We start from the raw sequence: 25,096 nt of genomic DNA, 5'->3' as shown, positions 1-25,096 counted from the left end.
AAACGAGGATGTGAGGCAGTAGGAGGTTTTATCATATTGCACTAATCAAAATTAATAGCGCTTGAGCGTTGACAAATTTTTATCATAACTATAATTTTGAAACAATGGAAGGCCGGTAATAATAATTAGTCGATGCTACAATTAGAAAAAGTTAAAAATCAATAACAATAACAAAATTTAAGAAGGAGACTTTTGAAGTTTTATTTAAGTAGTCACTTAAGACCTGAACAACGTTCACAAATCGTTCAACTTCCTTTCGACACTTACGTTCTGTAAAGAATGTGTTTCGCGCGCTTCGCTCAACTTATGGTCAACAAAATCGGCCTACTGAGCGTACTATTCACCCATCTTGAGATCCAGCATTCATTATTGGATAAAATTCGACCAAGTAGATCACCGCCAGCACGCAGTGAAGAAAATATAGCAGAAGTAGCTGAGAGTATACACGAAAACCGTGGAGAATCGATTTGGCGCTGTTCGCCACAGCTCGGACAGACGCATGGAACGACTTTTCCAAGCATTTCCAAGAAGATCCGACTTGTTCGAGACAAATTTTGTTCAGCGATTAGGCTCATTTCTGTCTCAATGGGTATGTAAACAAGCAAAATTGTCGCATTTGGGCTGAAGGGCAACTTGAAGCGATTCAAGAGCTGCCATTTCTTCCCAAAAAAAAAAGGTTTACTGTGGCTTTTAGGCCGGTGGAATCATCGTTACATATTTCTTCAAATATGATGCCGATGAGAATGTAACCGTCAATGGCGATCGTGCCATGATAAGCGACTTATTGGTGCTTTCCACGCATCGCATCAATCAGTGGATTTATTGAGAAAACACTGCGGTGAGTAAATAGTTGCACGATTTGAGCCGGTCGATTGGCCACCAAGATCGTGTGATTCATGCCGTTAGTCTTTTTCTAGTGGAGATATGTAAAGTTTAAAGTCTATGCGGACAATCTCGCTTCGATTCAGGCCCTGGAGCAAAACATCGCGCGAGTTATTCGCCAGTTACCAGTCGAAATGCTCGAACGAGTCATCGAAACTTGGACTAAGCGGATGAACCATCCGAAACTTAACCGCGGCCAACATTTGAAAAAGATAATTTTTAAAAAATAAATGTCAAAGAATGTTCTTTCGAATGGTAATAAACATTCCCCATTAAATTTAAGGTTTCTGTATTTTTTTTTAAGTGAGGAGCCTCGAAATATACTATATAACTTTATATTTTCAGTTTTCGCGATATGTGCGTTTTTGTAAGAATTTTTTAAGTCAGTGCAAAATTTTATAAGTATTTTTCTCGGAACGAAGTTTAAGAGGCGGTGAGAAAAATTTCTCCGAAAAAACTACTTTTTTGATAACTTTGTCAAACATCACGATTTTGACTAATCCTTCGGACATTACCCGTGAACATCTATAATAATGATAAATTGTATTGCTTTGTGGATTTAAAATAATTTTAAGCAGGAAAATCTTGCCCACCCGCCAGTCACCCATTTTCAAATTTGTTCAAAATGAATTGTACATTTTTTTTAAATTACTTAATAAAATACCTCTTTAAAAACAAAATGCTTTAAAACCCGTTTTCCTTAATGTCTTCAAAATACTCGAAACTATCCTCATAGTCGATCTGCGCAGTCTTTGTGGGTAAAGTTTTACTCTTTCCGAGTACTAGTTATCACGAAAGATTATGTCCGATACCATAATATTTCTCGATTGGACGAAATTTTGTTAAAAAAGGTCATAAAGTCAACATTAATTTCTGTTAAGGGGGTAGGTATTCTGGTCTAGAATTTTAAAAAAATCGATTTTTTTTTATATTTTCAAAGTTTAACTATTCAAGAATATGTGTACGAGAGGATTTTTCAAAATTCGAATTATTTTCGGATATATAGGCATTTTTCTGACCCGGCATCCAAACTGGTTCGGCCGGAACTAATCGAACAAAAGACTTTACGCGAAACTTTAAACGCGGTTTTCTCAAAACTGACTTTTTCGGAACGATACCCACGATTTCTCAGGTTCTACTGGACTGATTTACTTGAAATTTTTATAGAGTTTTCTTTATAAGCTTGTCTATGGTTGGAACTAGCCCCATCCCCAAATTTTTATTTTTATTATTTTTAAAAAATTCCAAATAGTCAGAAAAAGTGATCCAAAAAAACTTTTTTTCAGGCAGTCGCCATTTTGTGAAAAAAATTGTTTCCCATTTTTCCGTAGTTCCGGCCAATGCGACATTATTCTAGATTAATAATCTTAGTTTTTTTTGGTTTCAGATAACTAGGAGGGTTGAAATCATGGGTATGGTACCGTGAAAATTTTTAGAGACCCCCCACTTCGTCAGTTCATAATTTTTGAAATTTTTTTTTTCCTTTTTTTAGTTTTTAATTTTTTTCTGTACTCTTCTAAAATTAACAAATAACTAATACAAACAATGGATAATAAAAATATTAATTGCCTTTCTTTACGCCACTTTAAAAATTACCTGAATTTCATGCTTTTAGACCAGAATACTCCCTTAATGGATCAGTAATGAAAAAAATTATGGACCTCGGAGTAATTCTAGCTAATCGATGACTTCTTTGGTGTACCCTATATAGGGAATATCAAAGTTTGCCACGAAATTTGTAACATGCAGGGGGGAAACGTTAGATACCCAACGTAAATTATATATGGTATAAATGTTCAGCGTGACAAGCTGAGTGGACTTAGTCATGTCCACAAAATACCCAAACTCTTCCTTTAGCTTTTGAGTTATCGATTTGAAATTTCTTTTCAACCCAAAGAGCTGTTCATTTGTCAAAACCGCCAATATGAAGCCACTATAGGATACAGCTGTCATACAAACTGATCTATAAAATCAAAATCAAGATAAGGATCTTCTTTAAAAATATTTTTTTCTGTACAATAAATAAATAACCGTAAATACGAATTGAAGCTTGTTTATAATCAAACAACGCGATCTGAGCCCTGCCTTCTTAAAGGAAGTAATTTCGTTAGTTGGGCAATTCGCCTTGACGCCTCGCTAATCTGGTTCGATTGTTAAAAAATAATCTTGTAGATCAGATGATCGAGCATCTATAGTCCAAGAATGATAGAGTACAAGATTGCGCAGATGAGAGACAAAACATTTATAAATAAATTTCGTGAAATAGCTTGAGTAGCAAGTAAATATTGCTTGTTAACAAGAATGTTAGAGTAGTACAGTTTATAGCTGCCAAATTTTTTACTGCGCCATGTGACGTAAGCAATTGTATGTTTAGTATAACGGACCTGCGCAATGCGTAATCTCTTTTCTATCATTCTTGTCTATAGTCTTCCTTGGACGAATTATTAAATCGACCCCTGCATTGAGGTACAAAATTGGTTTTTCAAGGTAACCGTCTAGAAAAAAAATTATATGTATATATTTCTACTTTTAATCTATATGTATTTAATAATGTCGGGACGGCGCGTACGCCATTCCCGGCTACCAAAAATTACACGCACGAGCTATTCACATTAGGAATAATCGCAGAGGTCAACCTCATCGTAGTGCAATGACAAGGTCTCGCTCCGGAGGAACCGCCTTCATGATCACAGTTAACCTCTACGCCAGGTAAGTATGCTTTCCAACGCTCAAATCAAAGTTCTTAAGAAGATCCTCACACAAAGTGGTTGAGAATTCATGTCAAAAGGACACGCGCAAAGGAGAAAAGGCATCAGAACAGAGAAATGAAGGCATACAGGTATAACTGGATTGGCAGGAGTGCAGTGATATGTATGCTCATGTAAGTATACATAATTTATGTGGCGTGTAAATTAACTTATTATACATATACTTGTATATGTATATTGGGTAGTCAAATAAGGCTTTTCGTATTTTACACTGTTGGCATAATGTCTCTAGCGGAAAAAGGCAAAAAGTGGTCGACCAAAATGGTACATATCTGTTTATTTATTTATTATTATAAATAAAAAAAAATAAGTTGAAGTTTGATAAAAAATACGAAAAGACTTTTTCGACTAACCAATATACATATGTATTATGAATTACGTAAGCATATGTGTATATATTATTTTATTTGTCTTTTAAATTTATAAAATAGTCATCACATGAAAGCCGTTATTTAATTAGTTGCTTATTATGCTGCTAACGTGTCTGCACATAGCCTCAAATATGTATATACTTATATAAACAAATAATTTTTTCGTTTGCTTATCTTTTTGGAGCATACCTATGACATAATGCTCACTTATTTTGGCTTATTCCAAAAATGGTCACACAATTGACGTAATTGCTGTTGTAGGAGTCTCGCCCATAATGGAAACTTACCGGCTGACATAATTTGACCACTTGTATGTATGTATGTATATACAAACGCATTTTTTATATACATATTTCTTTACACACATACACACTTTTATTCGGCAACATTTTTATTGGAAATTTTCGCAAGAAATGCAATTAAAGTCACTTTTCATAGTAGGAACGTGAATAAAGTTAAATAGATATATACATACACACATATGTATACATAATACATACTTAGTATGTATGTGCGTACGCTCTTGTATAACGCCCATAAATGCTCGCCTGCTGCTGAATTTCAAATCAATGTGCCCCAATGGCAATTACAGAAACTAGTTTCTTTCTGAGGCAACGCACAAAATCGAAATACCTGTAATATGTATTATATAATGATAGCCATTCATTTGACACCTGTCGCTTAGAAAATTGCACGTTTGCCGTGGAGAGTGTGCACCTAACATACATATATGCATGGTGGCTAATATTAGTTCGATTGATTTACTCAGATTTGTAATTTTGCAGCAATTTGTGCATTCAAAATTTGTTTTTAACTTAACAGTTACATATGTATGTGAAAGCAAAAACAACGCATGGTATGTAGGTAAATGCATTAGGGTGAGCGAAAAACAAAAATATTAAATCGAACTTACGGACAAGTATACAGAGCAAGAGCATCCCCCAAAGGATTTTTAGTTTAATTTTAAAAATTTCATACATATTTTTATTTTTTGTACTCTCACAGCATGTTGCTACAGAGTATAATAGTTTTGTTCACCTAACGGTTGTAAGTATCATCTAAAGCTAAGCTAGATTGATATATACATATATACATACACTGTTATATACATATACATATATATATATTGTAAATGATTAAGATGACGAGAAAATTTGAAATCCGTTTGACAGTCTGTCTGTCCGTCTATCAGTCCGTGTAAGCTGTAACTTGAGTAAAAATTGAAAAATCTTGATGAAACTTGGCACATAGGTTCCTTGTTACAAAAAAATGTTTAGTTCGAAGATGGGCGTAATCGGACCACTGCCACGCCCACAAATCGCCATTAACCGAAAACATATAAAGTGCCATAACTGAGCACTAAATTAGGGTATAAAGCTGTAATTTGGTACGGAGGATCACAATGGCAAGGTGTATCTGTGGGCAAACAGTTTTCAAAACAGGGCGTGGCCCCGTGCTCTAACAAGATTAATGTACATATTTCCTAAGATACCTAAGCTACAACAACCAAATTTACTGAGTACAAATTTTATAAGAATTTTTACCGACAGTGTCAAAGAGCATGAAAAAGGATGTATAACCCGGCTCATTCCCCATATAACGGTACTGTTAAAAACTACTAAAAGCGCGATAAATCAATAAGAGACATTAAATTTTACCATCAAGTTGGCATGAGAGAGTTTTGTGGGTGCTGGTGCGGAAATTGGACGATGGGTGTTGCACCGCCAACTTTTTGGTGAAATCCCATATCTCGAGACCTGACCAAGCGATTTCGACAAAATTTAGTACGTGGCTGTCTTCTTACAATCCAATGTCACATTGTAAAAAAACGGAAAGCAATCACGCCTACTTTCCATATAACACAATTTAAAATTCCACGTTATTCTTTCAAAAATCAAGATGTAATTAAAATAACGAAATAAAATTTTGCAGTAGTAATTATCTTAAAGTATGCCATCTTATGACCAAAATTTGTTTAAATCCAATTAAAACTGTTCAAGCCGCTAGGTACCGAATAATTGGACGCGGTACGTGTAGTTGACTTTTGATCGAAAATGTCGGTCAATGTGTGTTATATATAACTGGATTTAAGGGATAAACCTGCTCTTATAATGGTGTGTCTGCATATCAGAATTGGGTTGAATCGGACCAATACTTCCCTTAGTCCCCATATATCTTATATACAAATTTTCGAACTTCGGGGTGACTTTGCCACGCATATATCGGCCAATATGTGAGTTATCCCAATGAAAACAAGAGAGCGTGTTTTATTCATAGCAGTGTATGTTTGTGCCTAAAATAGATAAATTTGAGCGTAAACTTATAGGGGCTAGGCCAAGTTAAGTATAACAAATATCAGGATTTTCGAACATCTGGCTAACTATACTCTAAATGATTGCTTTTACTCTTTTAAGTATTTACCTGGCTTTAATTCTTGCAAGTTGCAAGAGTATAAAAAGTTCGGTTGCACCCGAACTGTGTCCCTCCTTACTTGCTTTAACAACATTTTTTAATACTTTCTCTGTCTATCTACCTGCATTACAGTTGAACTTCCCTGACTCAAAACACCATAATTCACAAAACCACTTCGTGTTAGTGAGACTTCGAGTTATGGAAGAAAATTTGACTTCGACTGCCAACTCAAGAGTTCGAGTTATGGAGGAAATTTTATTTCGACTGCCAACTGAAGAGTTCGAGTTTTGGAAGGAAATGTGACTTCGACTGCCAACTCAAGAGTTCGAGTTATGGACGAAATTTTATTTCGACTGCCAACTAAAGAGTTCGAGTTTTGGAAGGAAATGTGACTTCGACTGCCAACTCAAGAGTTCGAGTTATGGAGGAAATTTTATTTCGACTGCCAACTGAAGAGTTCGAGTTTTGGAAGCAAATTTGTATAAAATTTGTCTTCTATTGTCAATACACGAGTTTTGGACAACTTCAATTTACAGCAGTTCGAGTTATGGTACTTCAACTGTGTATTACAACTCACGCTTTAGAAGAATTGATACCACTCCAAGTGAAAAGAAAACACGATACAGCTATCATACTATGAAATCTAATTAAATTTTTTTGTTTGCAAGAAAGAGTCTTAACAAACTAGAAGCTATAACAACCCAAATACGTAGAAATTTACCTAACGACTTATGAAATCTTTTCTAATCCCATTAAAATACAACGCAAGCAATTAAAAAAACAGGGTACATACTTAATGTACATATCAAGATCTAAGTATATGATGTAAGCATGTACGAGCCTTGTAATGCCTTGAGACGCGTTACGCATTAAATTAGTCATTGCGCAGTCGCAGTCGCCAGCCGCCAGCACCAGCAAACAGTCCCAAACAGAGCCAAACAGTAACTGAAACGACCGCTTCAGCACTTCAGTTAGTCCCCCGGCTAGTTGGTGCAACTGCACTCTTTCGGGCGTCTAAACGACTAACCGACTGACCGTGCGAACGACTAGGCGGCTGCAGCGCGCATGCGCAGACACTTTCATTCACGTTGCATACCAATGCGAATGACTTTTCGTGCGCTTTTGGTTGGTGTTGCGCATATTGCGAATCTCTCCGGGTTTCGCAGAAAACGTGCCGCTGCCCAGCCGAGCTAACTGCAATCGGCAAACGGTACCTAAAGTCATAGCATTACAATATAATAAAACCGACAAACATGCAACAGTACTTATTTACATATTTAAAGCATACGAGTATGTATGTATGTATGTATATACATATGTATGTGTGTATGTATGTATGCATGTATCTGTTTATATGCGTGGTGTGGCGCTGGGCACGACGAACGTGTTCGCATTTATGGGCCAAGTTAATCAACTTTTCCATTGGGCACACTGTAGACAAATCTACATGGTATAACTATGTGCCACTGTATACAAGTATATATATATATGTACATAGTTATGTAAGACTGCATAAATAACTGCATAGTGCTGTGGCTGTGGCCGCTGCGGTTTTATCTGCGGCTTTAGCGCTCGTTATGAGACTGGCTTGTTGACTTCGCACAGTTCGGCCATTGTTCACTCAAGTGTGTGTGTGTGTGTGTGCGTATGTGTTCAGTCACTGGTGGGTATTGTCAGTAAGCCCTACTTAAAGCCGAAATATACACATAAATATGTATGTATGTATGTGCCTGCAGCATAAGCGCTTGCCACACATCCGTACTACATTTGTAGAGCAAATTTATTTGTACAGCGGCACACAATAGCGTTGCGTGCTGTCGAAATCATAGACAATTTCCAGTTCGGCTAAATTCACACGCCGCCAAAACAATAAAATCTCTGCTGATTATTGCAAAATCGACTGGCAATTGGCCAACACTTGCTTTGAGTATGTTCACAACTGAATTTACCGATACCGAACGCCATTGTGTACAGTACGGATTAACGCATTTGTGTATTCACATATAAATCTATATTTGCCTTTATACCTGCATACATATTCACTTATTTACGCCCCTACACATATGTATATGCCCAATTATAACGATTACAGTGTATACACCAAAAATAATAATTTTTGTTAATTTTCGTACTAGTTGACTATATTCCCATGTTATCGATTAAAATAAATACAATTCATCGATATAAATATCGATATTTTTTTAATTATTACTAAAACTATATTTGCATATATATAGTTTTATAATTATCGATATATTTTACAGATAATCGATATATAATGGTTATCGATTTTTTATTTTTGCTTATTAAAATGTTACATAAATTAATTTATTATCGATTTCCTAATAATTATTATAAAATTTTCCAGTTTTTGTTAATTACAGTAAAAATTCAGCTTACTATATAAATAGTGTTTTTTTTATCCAAGCTAGCTATTATAAAATTTTTTAAAAAGTACCCGATTGAATATCTAATTTTGACCACCGAGAGTAATATATTGAGGCCATAAAAAAATCTTTAAAAAAGCTTTCGTTACTTAAGTAGTAAGTAAGTAGATCAGTATGTATATTAAATATCCGATATTTTGAAATCGATAATAAAAAATACAATTATTTTATAACACTAAACAAAAACAAGTAAGGAAGGGCTAAGTTCGGGTGTCACCGAACATTTTATACTCTCGCATGATAAAGTGATAATCGATATTCCATTATCCGTCATTTACATATTTTTCAAATACCGTATTTGTGTAAAGTTTTATTCCGCTATCATCATTGGTTCCTAATGTATATACTCGTATTATACAGAAAAGGCATCAGATGGAATTCAAAATAGCGTTATATTGGAAGAAGGCGTGGTTGTGAACCGATTTCACCCATATTTCGTATATGTCATTAGGGTGTTAAGAAAATATTATATACGGAATTTCATTGAAATCGGTATAGTAGTTCCTGAGATATAGTTTTTGGTCCATAAGTGGGCGACGCCACGCTCTTTTTCAATTTTTAAAAAAAGCCTGGATGCAGCTTCCTTCTGCCATTTCTTCCGTAAAATTTAGTGTTTCTGACGTTTTTTGTTAGTCCGTTAACGCACTTTTAGTGATTTTCAACATAACCTTTGTATGGGAGTTTGTATGGGAGGTGGGAGTGGTTATTATCCGATTTCTTCCATTTTTGAACTGTATATGGAAATGCCTGAAGAAAACGACTCTATAGAGTTTGGTTGACAAAGCTATAGTAGTTTCCGAGATATGTACAAACAACTTAGTAGGGGGCGAGGCCACGCCCACTTTTCCAAAAAAATTACGTCCAAATATGCCCCTCCCTAATGCGATCCTTTGTGCCAAATTTCACTTTAATATCTTTATTTATGGCTTAGTTATGACACTTTATAGGTTTTCGGTTTTCACCATTTTGTGGGCGTGGCAGTGGGCCGATTTTGCCCATCTTCGAACTTAACCTTCTTATGGAGTCAAGAAATACGTGTACCAAGTTTCATCTCAATTTTTACTCAAGTTACAGCTTGCACGGACGGACGGACAGACAGACATCCGGATTTCAACTCTACTCGTCACCCTGATCACTTTGGTATATATAACCCCATATCTGACTCTTTTATTTTTAGGACTTACAAACAACCGTTATGTGAACAAAACTATAATACTCTCCTTAGCAACTTTGTTGCGAGAGTATAAAAAACAATAAATTTGACTGAACCGGATCTACATTACATTACAGTATAGCAGAAAAGAAAGTACAAAGATCTTGATTTTGACAGCTACATGCTGTATTAGTCTTCTCTGAATAATTTGTTAGGATATTGGGGCATTACCTCCGAAAATAGCAGCTCGTACATGCTGTAGTGGTTCTGTATCCACGGTTCTGAGACATGAGCAGATTCTTGGGAAGAAAAGAACGTTGGTAAAATTTCAGACCGATATTTCAAAAACTGAGAGACTAGTTTGCAGACTTATGAGCAGATAGACGGACGGATATGGCTAAATCGACTGAACTCCAAATCGTTTATACTACAAGGTGCGTTCCAAAGTAAACAGGACTTTTTGAATCTAGCGCCCCCTGGTGGCGTCATCTATATGTCGACTGGTGCGTTAGAATCTGCTATTTTCAAGGATTGTCCAGTGAGAATTTCATTGATTGGAAGTGAAGTTATTGCGTTTCAAGTGTCGGTATGTTTGTGTTATCGGTGCGAAAATGAGCTTCGAGCAAGAGTCAACATTAAATTTTGTTTTAAAATTGGTAAAACTTTTGCCGAAACGTTTCAATTGATGAAACAAGTTTATGGCGATGATTGCCTATCCCGTAGCAGAGTGCACGAGTGGTTTCAACGTTTTCAAAGTGATCGTGAGGACATAAATGACGATCAACATGTGGGCCAATCAAAATCCGTGATCACCGGAAAACCCATCGAAACTGTGCGTGAATTCATCAAAAATCAGCCGAAATCATCATTGAAATTCATGGAAATGGAATTGAACATCTCCAAAATATCGATTTATCGCATTTTGACCGAACAATTGGGCTTACGAAAGGTGTGTGCACGGTTTGTTCCGCACAAATTGACTGACGACCAAAAACTGCTCAGAATCCGTCTCATCGATCGACTTGTGTTATCGATTATTTGACCAAACATCACATTTTAACCATTAACCACTCCCCGTATTCACCTGATATGGCACCGTGCGACTTCTTCCTTTTCGAAAAAATGCATTTTCCCATGAAAGGAAAGCGTTATGCAGACGTAGAGGCCATTCAAAAGGCTTGTACCGGCATACTGGCGGCCATATCGGCCAACGAGCTTAAACACTCGTTCGACATGCTTTTGGACCGGAAAGCTGTATTGAAGCAGAAGGAGACTATTTTGAATAAAATAAATTGATTTTGCCGAAAAAACCATTTGTTCTGTTTTTTTTAAGTCCTGTTTACTTTGGAACGCACCTTGTATATATACATACATTTCATAGGGTATCCGACGTTTTCTTTTGGCTTATACTCGGTTAAGGGTATGAATTAAGTTATCAACTAAGGGTATCCTTATAAGTACCATAAATTCGTATGTATCAGAATAACTATACTTACTCGCTTTACTCTATCTGATAGCTAATACAATATGATTGTTATTATTAGGTGGCACAGGTGATAACTTCTTGGATTTTTCTGTTCACATAAATAGTTTATCTATTGGAGCTTACAAGTCTAAAGTGTCACAAAACTTAGTCACATAATTTGAGGTCATCTAGAATACTAAGTTATTATCATGAATACCACCAACATTTTGAAGCCAAATCTCAATTTCATTTACCTTACGGAACAACTCCGAATTACTGCCATTTCATTCATCATATTGAAGAAACAGTTGACGCTAATAAAAATACTCAAAATGGAGGTCCTACACGACAAACAGAGTTCATTTTGAGAAATAAAATTTCTTAATTAGTATTAAAATTACTGTTTATTTTACAAAAACATAATCTCTAATTAATTAATTTATGAAAACGATTAAAATGCCTCGAAACTTCTGTAATTAAACGTTTCAAACGAAATGTGTGAATTTCACCGCCTAATTTCAAAATCAATTTTTGCATTTAACCTGTTTACACAAATAACCCATTACATAGTATGTATGTATATAATTTATGCACGATATTTTAGAAAGTACTAATTTGAAAGAACGTACTAATGTACATATATAGTATATATGTACATACGTCCGTACATTCACATGCGATGTCGATTACATGAACTGTATTCGTGTCAAGCCAGTACAAAATAAGCTGAAAACACTTTTTAGGCTAATAACCTCACATTGTTGAAAAAAAGAGCAAAGACAAAGCAGTCAACAAAAGCACAAAACCAACAACAATGGTTCGATTTTATGTGGTGATGGCTAATTTTAGATTACCGGCTGAGCATAGCTTGCTGCCAAGGCTTAAATTTGTACAAATTCGAAAAGAATTAGACAGCAAGAATAGTTTTAATAGAGACACTGCTGGTTTGTTGGATATAAAGATTAGCTTGTTATGGTTCTAAATATACATGATTTCTTTTATTTCATTTTTTTATAAATATGAATATTCATAGATATTATGGTCATAACAAAGGGCGGTTATTTAATAGTGACCTGCAAACAGCGTAACGTTTCAGTTAGGATTACCATGTTGAGGAAATATTATTGTTTGCATATATTAGAATATACAAAATCTTCATTCTCAATATTATTGCATATATCTAGAAACAAAATGGGATGGAGACACTTATGACACTCAGTTGGAAGACAAAAAGTATAGCCTCTTTATTGACAGCATAGGTTACAAACCTTTCAGAGAGAACAATACATTTCTCATTAAAATGTACTCAACATCTTTACTACGAACTATTTGAAGTATTTAAGAATTTTCGAAACCAGATTCTTTTCACCTTAAAGGTTCCCTCGATTTTAGTTGCCACCATAATTTTGTTCTTCCATCTCTTATCAGCGAACAAGCTTAAAGAGAGTCTTTAGTGTAGTAGAAATGTTTTTTTAAATTTAAATCATGCTTGATGTTATTATATATTATTGCTGCGTTATTGTCATTATACCCTGAACAGGGTATAATCAGTTTGTCACGAGCTTTGTAACACCCAGAAGGAAGCGTCAGAGACCCTATAAAGTATATATATAAATGATCAGTATGTTGAGCTGAGTCGATTTAGTCATGAACGTCTGTCTGTCTGGCTGTCCATCTGTCCGTCTGTCCGTCCGTCTGTCCGTCCGTTCGTCTGTCTGTACATATACGAACTAGTCCCTCAGTGTTAAAGATATCGTTTTGAAATTTTGCAAACGTCATTTTCTCTTCAAGAAGCTGCTCATTTGTCGGAACTGCCGATATCGGACCACTATAACATATAGCTGCCATACAAACTGAACGATCGGAATCAAATGCTTGTATGGAAAACTTTCACATTTGACAAGATATATTCACGAAATTTGGTATATGTTATTTTCTAAGGCAACAATGTAATATCCAAAGAAATTGTTCAGATCGGTTTACTATAGCATATAGCTTCCATATAAACTGAATACAAAGTTACTAAAATAAGTGCACCTGTGAAGGGTATATTAGCTTCGGTGCAGCCGAAGTTAACGTTTTTTCTTGTTTTTTATTAATTTTACACATTATAAAAAAAAATCATACAAACTGAAAGTATTAACCATTTTAAATGTAAATTACATGAATTGGAGATCTACAGGGTGAGTAGATAGATAGTGTTATGAGCTAATGCATCGCGACCTAGGGTCTATTGTGCCCTTACAGGGTGAGTAAGTTGTATATATAATATAAACTCTTATTCCCGAATGACTACCGCGCGCACTGTACACAGAGGCTTTGTGCTTCTTATTATCGCTTAACGAAGCCCTGTCGTCCGAGTACACGTCTTTCATGAGGGCTTGGATACCCCCACGATCGGCTGCGATGGCCCAATCAGTCATCCAATTAAAAATACATGATTTTAGAAACGACAAAAATAATAATAAAACTCAACCAAACAAATCGTTGCAATGAAATACGGCAAATATTCGGAAAACTGCGTACAAACTCAATGTCCCTGTCCTATCTGAAACCAGGTAGCACTAGTCTAGCGAAGCAGTGAAGGCCACTAACCTTCCAGAGACTTTAAATTGCATGTTCTTGGCGGCCACCTCTCTCTCATGCACAGGTGCTATACAGATATTTTAAGACAAATTCTGCTCTACGGTGCAGTAGTATGCTGGACAGGCGTACGGAAATCCACCTACCGGAAGCCAATGGAAAGGGTTAAAAGGCTCTCCGCGTTGTGCATAACAGAAGCTTTAAGAACAACTCCACGGCGGCTCTTGAACTGGTACTAAACCTGCCACCTATAGACTACTGCGCTGAAAACTGGGCAACAAAATCAACGGGACGACTACTGGCATATAGAACCTTCGCGCATAGCTCGGTGGGTAATGGCGGTTTGGCAAGCACCGACTACATGATCTCATTTTTCAATTGGGATACTTCTTTCCCATAAATGGTTGACTTAAAGGTATGTTAGCTATGCGCAAAACTCTAAACATTTATGCATACATTTATTACGGATGGCTCGAAAATGGACGATGGAGTTGGTGCGGGAATATACTTTCCAGAGTTAGGCATAAGGCAACCTTTTAAGTTGCCGGAACACTGCAGTATATTTCAATCTGAGCTCTTATATATTGCGAAAGCCGCGGAGCTGGCCTCTAATGCACCTCCAGGCAATTCCAGAGTTAACATCTACTTAGACAGCCAAGCAGCAATCAAGGTAGTAACCACGTATCGCATATCGGCAGCATTGGAAAGTGTCGACAGAAGCCAGCAACTTCACTTCTACTGGGTACTAGACCAAAAAGGCATTGAGGGCAATGAAATAGTGGACCAGATTGCCAATAATAGTGTAACATCAAGAAACGTGATCAACATTGGAAAGCCCATGCGTTGTCTAAACGACGATCTTGACAGAAGCATGGTAAAGAAAATCAAAACTCGACGGAACGAGCTACCTAGGTGCAAAACTGCAAAAGTACACAAAAATCCTATTGGCACTCGATAGAAGAGACTGTAGGAACATGGTCGGAATCCTAACTGGCACGTACGGCCGCAGAATGGGGTTGAAAGTTTGAGAAAACTGCACGAAATATCTAGACAAGGCACTAAGGAAACAATGACGCATCTCTTCTGCACTTGTTCCGCATTGGCAAGACTGCGCTGTAAACATCTGGGGTCCCCACGGTATGATACACTGGAGGAGGTATCGGTAATAAGGTCACAGACTCTTTTAAAATTCGCGTCAAGCACAGGCATAATAAAGCCGTCTTTCTTATGGATCTAGTAAGTACACTCTATCTGGTATCGGAAAGGACTAAAACTGGTCTATGCATGGCCTATTGGCCTACCAGATCTACCTAACCCAACCTATACCATAGTACTAGATTGAGTAAGAAGAAGTCAGAAAATTGTAATGAATTCTAATTAGTGATTACTTTCCACCGGTAATGTATAATCATTTTGCGGTTATGTGGAAACAATCATGTAACCTCTCCCATTTTTTCAAGAAACTGATGAAACATTACTTTAATTGACTACATAAGCGCTTCGTCGACTTCTAATAATTTTTATATAATTGTATAAATAATCGTTTGTACATACATACATATGTATGTATTCAATAATAAACGGTATCTAATAGCATTAAGTTTTGTAATTCTCAAACCGCAATTTTTTTATGTTTTTCTATGTTTAAATTATAATATTTCAAATTTTCCGCTTAAACAACCCACAAATTTGCTTCACCAAAAAAAAAAATCAATCACCAATCACAGAATTTGATGTTACGCAACATTATGGCAGCAAAAGTCGCTGACCGAACTTTTAAAAGGCTTATAATTTATACAAAATTGCCGGTTCTGTCGGCACACGCATTTCAGCAAATATACAAAATACAAACGTACATATGTATGTATGTACATATATGTGCTTGTGTATATATGTATGTATGAACGAAGCAGATAATCGCATGGATCGGTGATTGCCATTAAAATCTATATGGGAGCATTGAACTAGAAATCCGGATCAGAATATTAACTGAAAGAGTTATGAAAATATCAGCATAGGCAGTTAGTTACAGCTTTCAAGCAATAAATAAACCCCTAAACAGCGAGCCTGGCACGAGCTTTCGCTATTTCGTTGATTAATGACCACGATTAGGCGTTTACATTCCTCTTACTTGTGAATGTTGATGCTCGTATACGTAACTCGTAACTTAAGCAATCAACTAATCACTTTTTGTAATGATTACTAATGAGATAAAATAAAATTCTGGAAAATTCCGAAAGTTCTGCAAATGTATTTTTTTATTTTATAGGGTTGTTATATATGTATAATAAAAATCGATTTTTTTTATTTGTGTGCAAATATGCGAATTTACATTAAGGTGCGTATCATTTTGAAAAAAAAAAAATATCGAACAAAGGATTTGTCTCAAATTTTATGTTTCTAACCAAATTTCGTTTGCGGAAACGCTCCAAATGTTGAAAAAGGCTGACAGTAATTCAGTTTTAACAAAAACACAAGCCTACGAGCGGCACAAAGCCTTCAAAGACGAGATCATTGAAGACATACTTAGCTTATTCTGGACGCAGTGGCGTAGCTACAACTTCAAGGATGTTCTGCCGCCCCCCTTTATCAACCTACCTACAAGTTTCATGAGGTGGTTCGAACAAAAGTGAATTTTTACAAAATACCTCCGATATTAAGTATGTAAAATTTAGGAACGCCATGCAAATTCCGAAGTTCAAAAATTCTCACAATACGGTTTTTGAGGAAATTGATAGTAAATTTACAAGACATCTTATTAAAAGCCATAGAAAAAACTCATTTTTGCCCTATATCTTGTACACTTTTGACACAATTTGCAGGAATTTTTGCCCGAATTGGAGTTTTTAAATACCATTTTGCCGCCCCCAAGAAGTTGCGCCCGGGGCGACGGCCCCCTTCGCCTCCCCTAGCTACACCACTGTCTGGACGACCTTCGATCTCTTCATGGTGCTCGAACCTCATCAGACAAGTGTTAGAGAGATGGCAAAAGAGCTCGACATCTCTTGCGAGGCTGTTCGAATGATTTTGGTAGATATTTTAGGTATGAAACGCGTTCTTGCTCGACTCTTCGCGATAAAGCTGATTATTATTTTTTTTTTTTCAAAAAGAGTACAGTAAACAGGTCTCTTTGGATAAGTATGCTTGATCGTGCGAATTCTGCTCCCAACGATGAGACACGGGTTTATGAGTTTGACATGCAAACAAGGCAACCAACATCGGAGGGACCAACAAGCCGATATTTCGATATTTGTGGTTGGGTGCATCATGAATTTGTTCCGAAGGGACAGATGATCAATAAAGAGTTCTATTTGGCCCTATTGAAGCTTTTGCTTGAGAACATCCATCGAAAATGGCCAGAATTGTGGAAGACAATTCATGGATTTTACACTCTGACTCTGATGAAGCACCATCGCATCGAGCCACAATTGTGACCGAATTTAAAACTAAAACTGCAATGAATATCATCGAACAACCGCCGTATTCACCAGACTTTGCTACGTGTGATTTTTTCTTGTTCTCCAGCTGAAATTGCGGCTTTGTGGAGTTCATTTTCAGTCGAATGAAGAGATAAAACAAAACTCGCTGAAGGATCTGAAGATCATCATAGAAAGTGCTTTTGAGAAGTGTTTTGAGGACTGGAAGTATCGTTGGCATAAGTGTATTATTGTACATCTGGTGGAGATTACATTGAAGGCGACCAAATAAATATTGATGAATAATTAAATATTCCCGTCCTGCTATATGGTGCAGAGGCCTGGACGATGACAACAACTGATGAGTCGACGTTGCGAGTTTTCGAGAGCAAAGTTCTGCGAAAGATTTATGGTCCTTTGCGCGTTGGCCACGGCGAATATCGCATTCGATGGAACGATGAGCTGTACGAGATATACGACGACATTGACATAGTTCAGCGAATTTAAAGACAGCGGCTACGCTGGCTAGGTCATGTTGTCCGAATGGACGAAAACACTCCAGCTCTGAAAGTATTCGACGCAGTATCCGCCGGGGGAAGCAGAGGAAGAGGAAGACCTCCACTCCGTTGAAAGGGCCAGATGGAGAAGGACCTGGCTACGCTTGGAATATCCAATTGGCGTCATGTAGCGAAAAGAAGAAACGACTGGCGCGCTGTTGTTAACTCGGCTATAATCGCGTAAGCGGTGTCTACGCCATTTAAGAAGAAGAATTAAATATTCTGAATTTTATTTACAATTTGAGGGTATTTTTTTGTTACGGTTATTCTGAGTTTCTAAAGTGTCACCCTAATGTGTGCAGTAATATAAAAGACGTTGACAATGTCAACCATTTTTCTAAGAAAAACAACTTTCAACTTTAGACAATGTTAGCACGCTAGATGGCAATCTATGTCAAATATTTTCCGTTTCATTTTTTCGATTGTGTTAATTAAGTATTTTTTTTGTCACCTGCCACGACAATGACGCTGTTTCTTAGTAAGTAGCCTCGCAATTAGCGGTTAACTAAAACAGTCGGCGCAAGTATCGACTGACAGCCGGATGCTGTTGTTGGGTCGTTCGCGCGCCAATAAGCACCAACTTTCAATTTAATACTAGCACACGAGATGTTTGTAACTGTAAATATGCATGTACATACATATTTAAAATAAAATTGATTTAAGCGATCGTGAGTGTATATAGTAAGTGCTAATAGGCGAAATAAATATGCAGCATCTTCAATGTTTATTGGCTCGCTTTAGCTGACGACTGCCTCCTGTCCTGTCTTCTGTGCTGCATTACTCATTTAATTGCTTCGCAAAGAAGACGTCGAATAAGTGGAAGAGTGAAGTACAAATCTTTGTTGTTGATTTTTGCATTTAACAGTCCCTTGAAGTATTTTTATGACGAAATCTCAAATAAAGGTGTGCTATTGCTGCCTTTTTTCACAATAATCTATTGATTTTGCTAAAAGTAGTAATACAAATTTGTAAAACAAACATTTTTTAATTATTATGCAAGAATTTAAATTTATAATTTTTATGTTCAATTAACGCTATTTTTAAAATTATTTTTTGAATTGCTCATCTGTTGAGTACAACTAATGAATAGATTGGATCACTTGAGCCATCCAGTAGCGATCTGTGTTGGCTCGGAAGTTATCTATAAAATTGACTCTGCGATATTTAAATATTCGGGAACTCGAAGCTTCTTAAAGGTACTAAAGATAGTGCCTTTATTAATTTACAATTTTCAGAAATAAGCTTTTAACCTAGCCTGAAAATATGTTCAGGAAAACTCTACATTATCGAATCGTTGACTGTTTGAGATGATTTAATAAGCTTTGTAATGAATTTTGTATTCTCTTTCATCCTCTTTATAACATTATAAGATCACTCAGGTTAGATCGGCGCTTTTGAATATCATGATTAATTAAAAACTTCTAACGGGTGATGCCAGTAAAGGAAATTTTTTTTAATAGCATTTTGTGCCGTAGCTGAGAGTGTACACAAACTACAGTGTACAGTCACTCGGACTGACGTATCTAACGACTTGTCACATTTTACGTCGACATCTTGAATTGAAAGCGTACAAAATACTGATTTTGCAAGAACTGAAGTCGCTTGATCTTCCCAAACGACAACGCTTCGCTCTATGGGCTCTTGGAAATTTCCGAGAAGATTTGAGGTTTTCGAGACAAATTTTGTTCAGCGATGAGGCCCATTTCTAGCTCAATGAGTACGTAACAATGACTCAACGAGTGGATCATCTGAGACGTAGTCGCGATCAGCATTTGAAAGAGATAATCTTCAAACAATAAATGCCAAAGAATGTTCTCTCGAATGATAGTAAATATTCTCCATTCAATTTGAAGTTTTTTGTGGTTTTTCTTTAAAAAAGTAGGGCACACCGAAATGGATCATGGATCATATGGATAAAGAATGCATATAGATAGATTACTAAGCTCGGTCAAGCAGTAAATTGTTTCATTAAATCGATGTAAAAACTTAAGTATATATTTTCGTGGCCAGTAGGAACCGTCTAATAAAACTAGGCGTCGTTTTTTGTTAAAACATCTTGCACACGCGACAGTCAGCAATCGTCAACAAACAGTTCATATACGACTAAGGCGTTCGTACTCACTGCTCCAAACAAGATTAGATCGCCGAAAGAAAAACTCAATTCCGGTATCGTAGTAGCAGGTGTTGTGAGAATTGATGAGCTAAGATGTTCATGTTGTTCAGAATGACGAACTGTAACAATATACCGATCAAGCTTCAAATGAAGCGTACACCTTCATTGACTCCCTCCCAGTGAATGGCGTACTTGGTATCCAAACACCCTTACTGCAGAATTGGACCACGAGTTGCGGCGTAAAACAAGAGTAAGTCTAGTCCAATTCATTCTGGTTATTGTAGCAGATCGAACTCCTACTTATCCAGAATATACCCCAACATACAAACCCATGCCCTGCATGCAATCAGTCTTCGCAGGACATCAATTACTTCTTCGCATGCCTAATGGAACCAAATCATTTAACTCTCCTCTCCTAATGATCCGAACCCGTCGAAACAGCACGTTTCTTGTGCCAACCGTTAAGTGATTTCGCTGACAGTTAACCTATTACTTTCCCCAAGCAGGGTCTGAATATTCGTTACAACAAAAACAACAACCTTAGAAACTAGAAAATAGGTGACTCATACCTCCGTGAGAGTTTGCACTCTTCCATTGGACCTAAACATTTTACAACGGGCAATGAACTTAAATTATATTAATTTTAGTAGAGCATATTGAGTTTGATGATGAGATATAATCGTCATAACCCCACCTGGCGAAATAGGTCAGAGCATTTGTGTCTTCTTCTTCTGACTAGGACTGAAAATCAAACCAAACCAGATTCCTAACGGCTCGATCGGTTTGTCAACGAAAACAATGCTTGGTTGCATAAGAATGCAAACGATTCTCCGTATGAATATAGTTCGAAGAATGCCGAGGTCTCTTACTGCCTCAAGCCTATGTAGACAGATCCTTTTGGAGTATATGTCTCTTCATTCACATTAAATATGTTAAAACGAGAGGGATTTGATACTTATTTGGAACTAAAACAACAGCTTTTGGCGAAAAAACTGTAGCTAGCCAAGCCAGTTGCCGGGATTGCAGGTTGAATCAAAAAAGTCACAAAATTAATCACTTTTTCTGTACAGTACCCTTATTTCAAAAGATTTCGGAAGTTTAAAGTGGTCATCACTGAAAGAAACAACTACTTTAGAAACCGAGGTATTATTCTAAGCTACTTCGCATGTATTGTTTGCGCCACCCTATTAGAACTTGCACTCACACTTACATATATAATAATTACATAACACTTATTACGGAAATTAATTTTGACTTACCATTTTGTACGAGACAGCTGAGCAGGACGACGAAGCCGATGAATATGCAGGCCAACGGCCTTTGCAGCACCCTGTAGCTGGAGACAGCTGTGGACGCTGCGATTCGGCTGCGATTCTCACTCGGCGCAGTCGTCGTTGTATTTATATTCATACTTTCTGCTGCCACTGTGCACATTCCCTGACGAAGCGATTTGTACGCGCGAGCGCGCGCTATATATACGTGCGACATTTTCGCTTGTTTTAGTAGGCGCGGCGAATCGCGGCGGCGAATGCAAAGCGCGCGGCGGTGCGACGGAAGTTTTTGCTAGCAAGAAAAAGGCGAACTAATAAGCGAGCGTGATAATGCAACGAACCACAAGCGGAAATGTTATTAACTGCGTGAAAATAGGCAAAACGGACGTTTGAAGTTGGAGTCAGCGGGCGAGTTTGTGAGCCGTGCGTTGCTTATGAAATGCGGCGCCTTGAAAAATACGCTTCATTTATGCGTTCGGCATGTACAAACGTTTCTTCTGAGGCGATTTCTATTTAGTTACGCGCCAGCGTTGTTGTTGTTGCTGCTTCTGCTTTTCGCCGACTAGCAATGACGTTAATGATAATGATGGCGGCGACGACGATGGCAACTTTGTATTCATTGATTTGTTGCCGCTAACGGTTTTTATTGTTTTTGTGCTTTGCTGTTGCTGTTGCTGTTGTTGGTATTGTTGTTGTTGTAATGTAGTAATAGTAAATGTTTATTTGCCTTCGCACGCGCACATACAAGTCGGAAAAGTTTCACAACCGCGCGCACACATACACACACCCAGGCAAAGACAAAGCAATTGTAGGCGCGCGCCTACAAGCTCACAAATACACGCGCACACTCACCAACACCGAGCAGTAAACGAGTGTAGACGAGCATGGATTTTGTGCTGCTTGTTCTGCTGCTACTTTGTTGTTTTTCTTTTCGATTGTGTGTGATGTGTGTATGTATTGGTGTGTGCGCCTAGCGTCCTTTTACTTCAACGCGCCTCCAACTATGCTGCGCGCATATACACAGCGCTTTGTATTTATATACCAGTTATGTTGTTGTTGTTGTAAATAACAAATGTTGCGCATATATTGCAATTGTTGTTGCGTTTGGCAGCAAACTTATTGTTGTTACCAATATTTGGTGCTTATGCTGGTGGCTTTTCGGCCGTAACCGCTATGTGTTGGCTTATGTATATAAGTTTGTATATATTATGTATTTATTATATATGTATGTATATTTACTTTTCGGCGCAGTTATTTAGTCGCTGTTGAATTTTATTCCAACATTTATATTTTGTTTGCAATTTTGGTTACGGTCCTGCTATTGTTGTTGCTTTTGTTATTGTTATGGTCATGCAGCCAACGCTATGCGCTGTTCGACCCGCACAACTCTACAAAATGGCGCATATGCATGCAGCAATTGTATAATCCTTGAAGTGAATTTTGGTGTAGGAAATTTGCTTCGAGAATTTCACTAATTTTTTCGAACTTTTATTTCAAATTTCAGTAGTTGTTGCACATAAAATAATTTACAGTGTTATTTATGTCAATATTTAATATTTTTGAATATTTTTGAATTTTTTTTTTTGTAATTTTTATAATATTTTTTAATTGCTATAATATTTTTTAGTTTTTATAATATTTTTAATATATATTTATATTATATATATATGTTTTTTATTTCACATACAAATATTTTTTTAAATTAATAACATTTTTTTAATTTTTTTTTTAATTTTAATTAATTAATTATTTTTATTTGGAAAATATTTTTTGTAATACTTTCTGCTTATATGCAAACGCAAAATTATTGTCGTCGTTGCTTGTAAGGTTATTATTTAATTGATTTTTATTAAAAATTTAGGCTTGCACAGATTTATTGTCGCCGTTTAATATATTAATTTTCAAACAAAAAAGTTGTGTGCTTACATATTATTTATTAATATATACATAGAGAATTTATTTATTATTATTTTTTTTTGTAAATTAATTTTTTTTTTTATTTTTTGGTTATTGTTTTAGTTATTCGCTTTAATTATTTTTTAATATTTATCATAATTTTTTTTAATATTTTTTTTTTATTTAACATTACTTCACAATTTTTTTAGTTTCAATTATTTTCTGCACATTTGTTTGCAGTTATAACTTAATTTCAGATTTTTGTTGGTTTCAATTATATTCTGTATTTTTTTTTTGTTGGTATATTTAATCTTTTTATATACTTTTTTTTATTTTTTCATGATTTCAAAAATTTTTCGAATTAATTTTTAATTTTATTTATTTATTTTTTTTTTTTTAATATTTCATCTCTCTCTCGAATATTTTTCATCGTTTTGTATATATTTTTACTTTGCCATGTCTTTTTCGTTTATTTTATATCTATTTACACCTTCACTTTGCAGTATTCCACGCTCCGCAATGCGTTAAACAAAAATTTTCAACATAAACTTAAAAAGTGTGTTCACCAAACGCAGATTATCACTCCATTTCGTTGCTCATCATTGATTTTTTCACAAAAACTTTTGCCAGCGTTCAAAAAAATTTTTTTTTCACCTTTGCTTAATTAATTCTGCAGCATTTTTGCTGGCCGCGCTGCAGAAAAAAACCAAAACTATTATGATTTTTCACCTTTTTTCCTTAAATTTGCTGCTGTTTACATACACAGACACACACACGCGCGCAGGCAAATGAAAAAGGAAACACAAAAATTTTCAATTAGCAAAACGTCTATGACGATGCTACGCATACGCCGCGATATCCAATACGCTCGTCAGGGAATTCGGTCTCGGACTGAATACCGTAATTCCAACACACCATACAAAATGTCGCTGGAGTCAAAGCTGGTGCTGCCACTGTCGCTGCTGCTGCTGGAACTGTTGCTGTTGCTGTTGCCGCAGCCGCTTTGCTGCTCTCTGCAGTGTCATTACCAGTTAGCGTTGAGCTTACACTACATTTTCAACAACAACAACGCTTGCGAATACAACAACTTGTCAAGCTCACCACAAGCGCCAGTTGGCCTCCCCCAGCGAGAAGACGCGCGCAGCGCTGCTGCGAAGCTCTGTTGGTTGGCGCTTTTCGTGCTGCTGCCGCCACCAGGCAAGTGTGGTGAATTCGGCGTTGAGCTCCACACCAAAAAAGCTCCAGCGCGCTGCATATGCCCTTCCAGCAAAAAATAAAAAAATAATAACAGCAAAACGTAATAAACAAACAACAATAATAAATTCACGTAGTACAAAAAGTCGTTAACTCCAAAGCAAAGCAGCCAGCAGAATTTCTATGCAGCGCCGCAGAGAAAAAAAAACATAATTCAACTTAATCGTCCAACCTGCTAATGCTGCTGCTGTGGCCGGTGTTTTTGTTGCTCTTCTATTTTTGACTGTTATTTCCGTGGTTATTACATATTTTCTTTTCGAAAAGCCAAAAACAACTAAGAAAGGCTTAAGCTCAGCCGAAACCGAAATTGAATGCTCTACTAAATTGTAGTAGAGCTAGTGGTGTAAATGTCTCGAAATGTCTGTACAATTATTAAATAAGATATAGTAAGACGATATTCATAATTTTGCACTAAATTGAAGGTTTTGTTTAGCATAGTAAGCATGATCCGATTGAGATCAAATAGGCGCCATTGTGAAGTTAAATTCTAAAAAACACTACAATAGAA

The 25,096-nt window shown here is 36.5% G+C and overlaps 1 protein-coding gene and 1 non-coding gene across 2 annotated transcripts in view; both read right to left on the bottom strand.

The window, feature by feature from the left end:
• Positions 1 to 22,969, bottom strand: part of LOC120775761 (protein Skeletor, isoforms B/C) — a 100,059-nt gene extending 77,090 nt beyond the window's left edge. The window contains exon 1 of the mRNA XM_040106097.1: positions 21,427 to 22,969. Within this exon, the coding sequence (XP_039962031.1) occupies positions 21,427 to 21,655 (229 nt within the window). The 5' untranslated portion in view covers positions 21,656 to 22,969. The remainder of the gene's footprint in view (positions 1 to 21,426) is intronic.
• LOC120767098 lies at positions 3,435 to 3,599 on the bottom strand. Its single transcript, XR_005704653.1, has one exon. It is a non-coding gene; the product is annotated as a U1 spliceosomal RNA (small nuclear RNA).
• Positions 22,970 to 25,096: the final 2,127 nt, after the last annotated feature.

The sequence above is a fragment of the Bactrocera tryoni genome, chromosome 1 (assembly GCF_016617805.1).
Source record: "Bactrocera tryoni isolate S06 chromosome 1, CSIRO_BtryS06_freeze2, whole genome shotgun sequence".
NCBI classification, from domain to species: domain Eukaryota; kingdom Metazoa; phylum Arthropoda; class Insecta; order Diptera; family Tephritidae; genus Bactrocera; species Bactrocera tryoni.
This window is presented reverse-complemented; position numbering and strand designations above follow the sequence as displayed.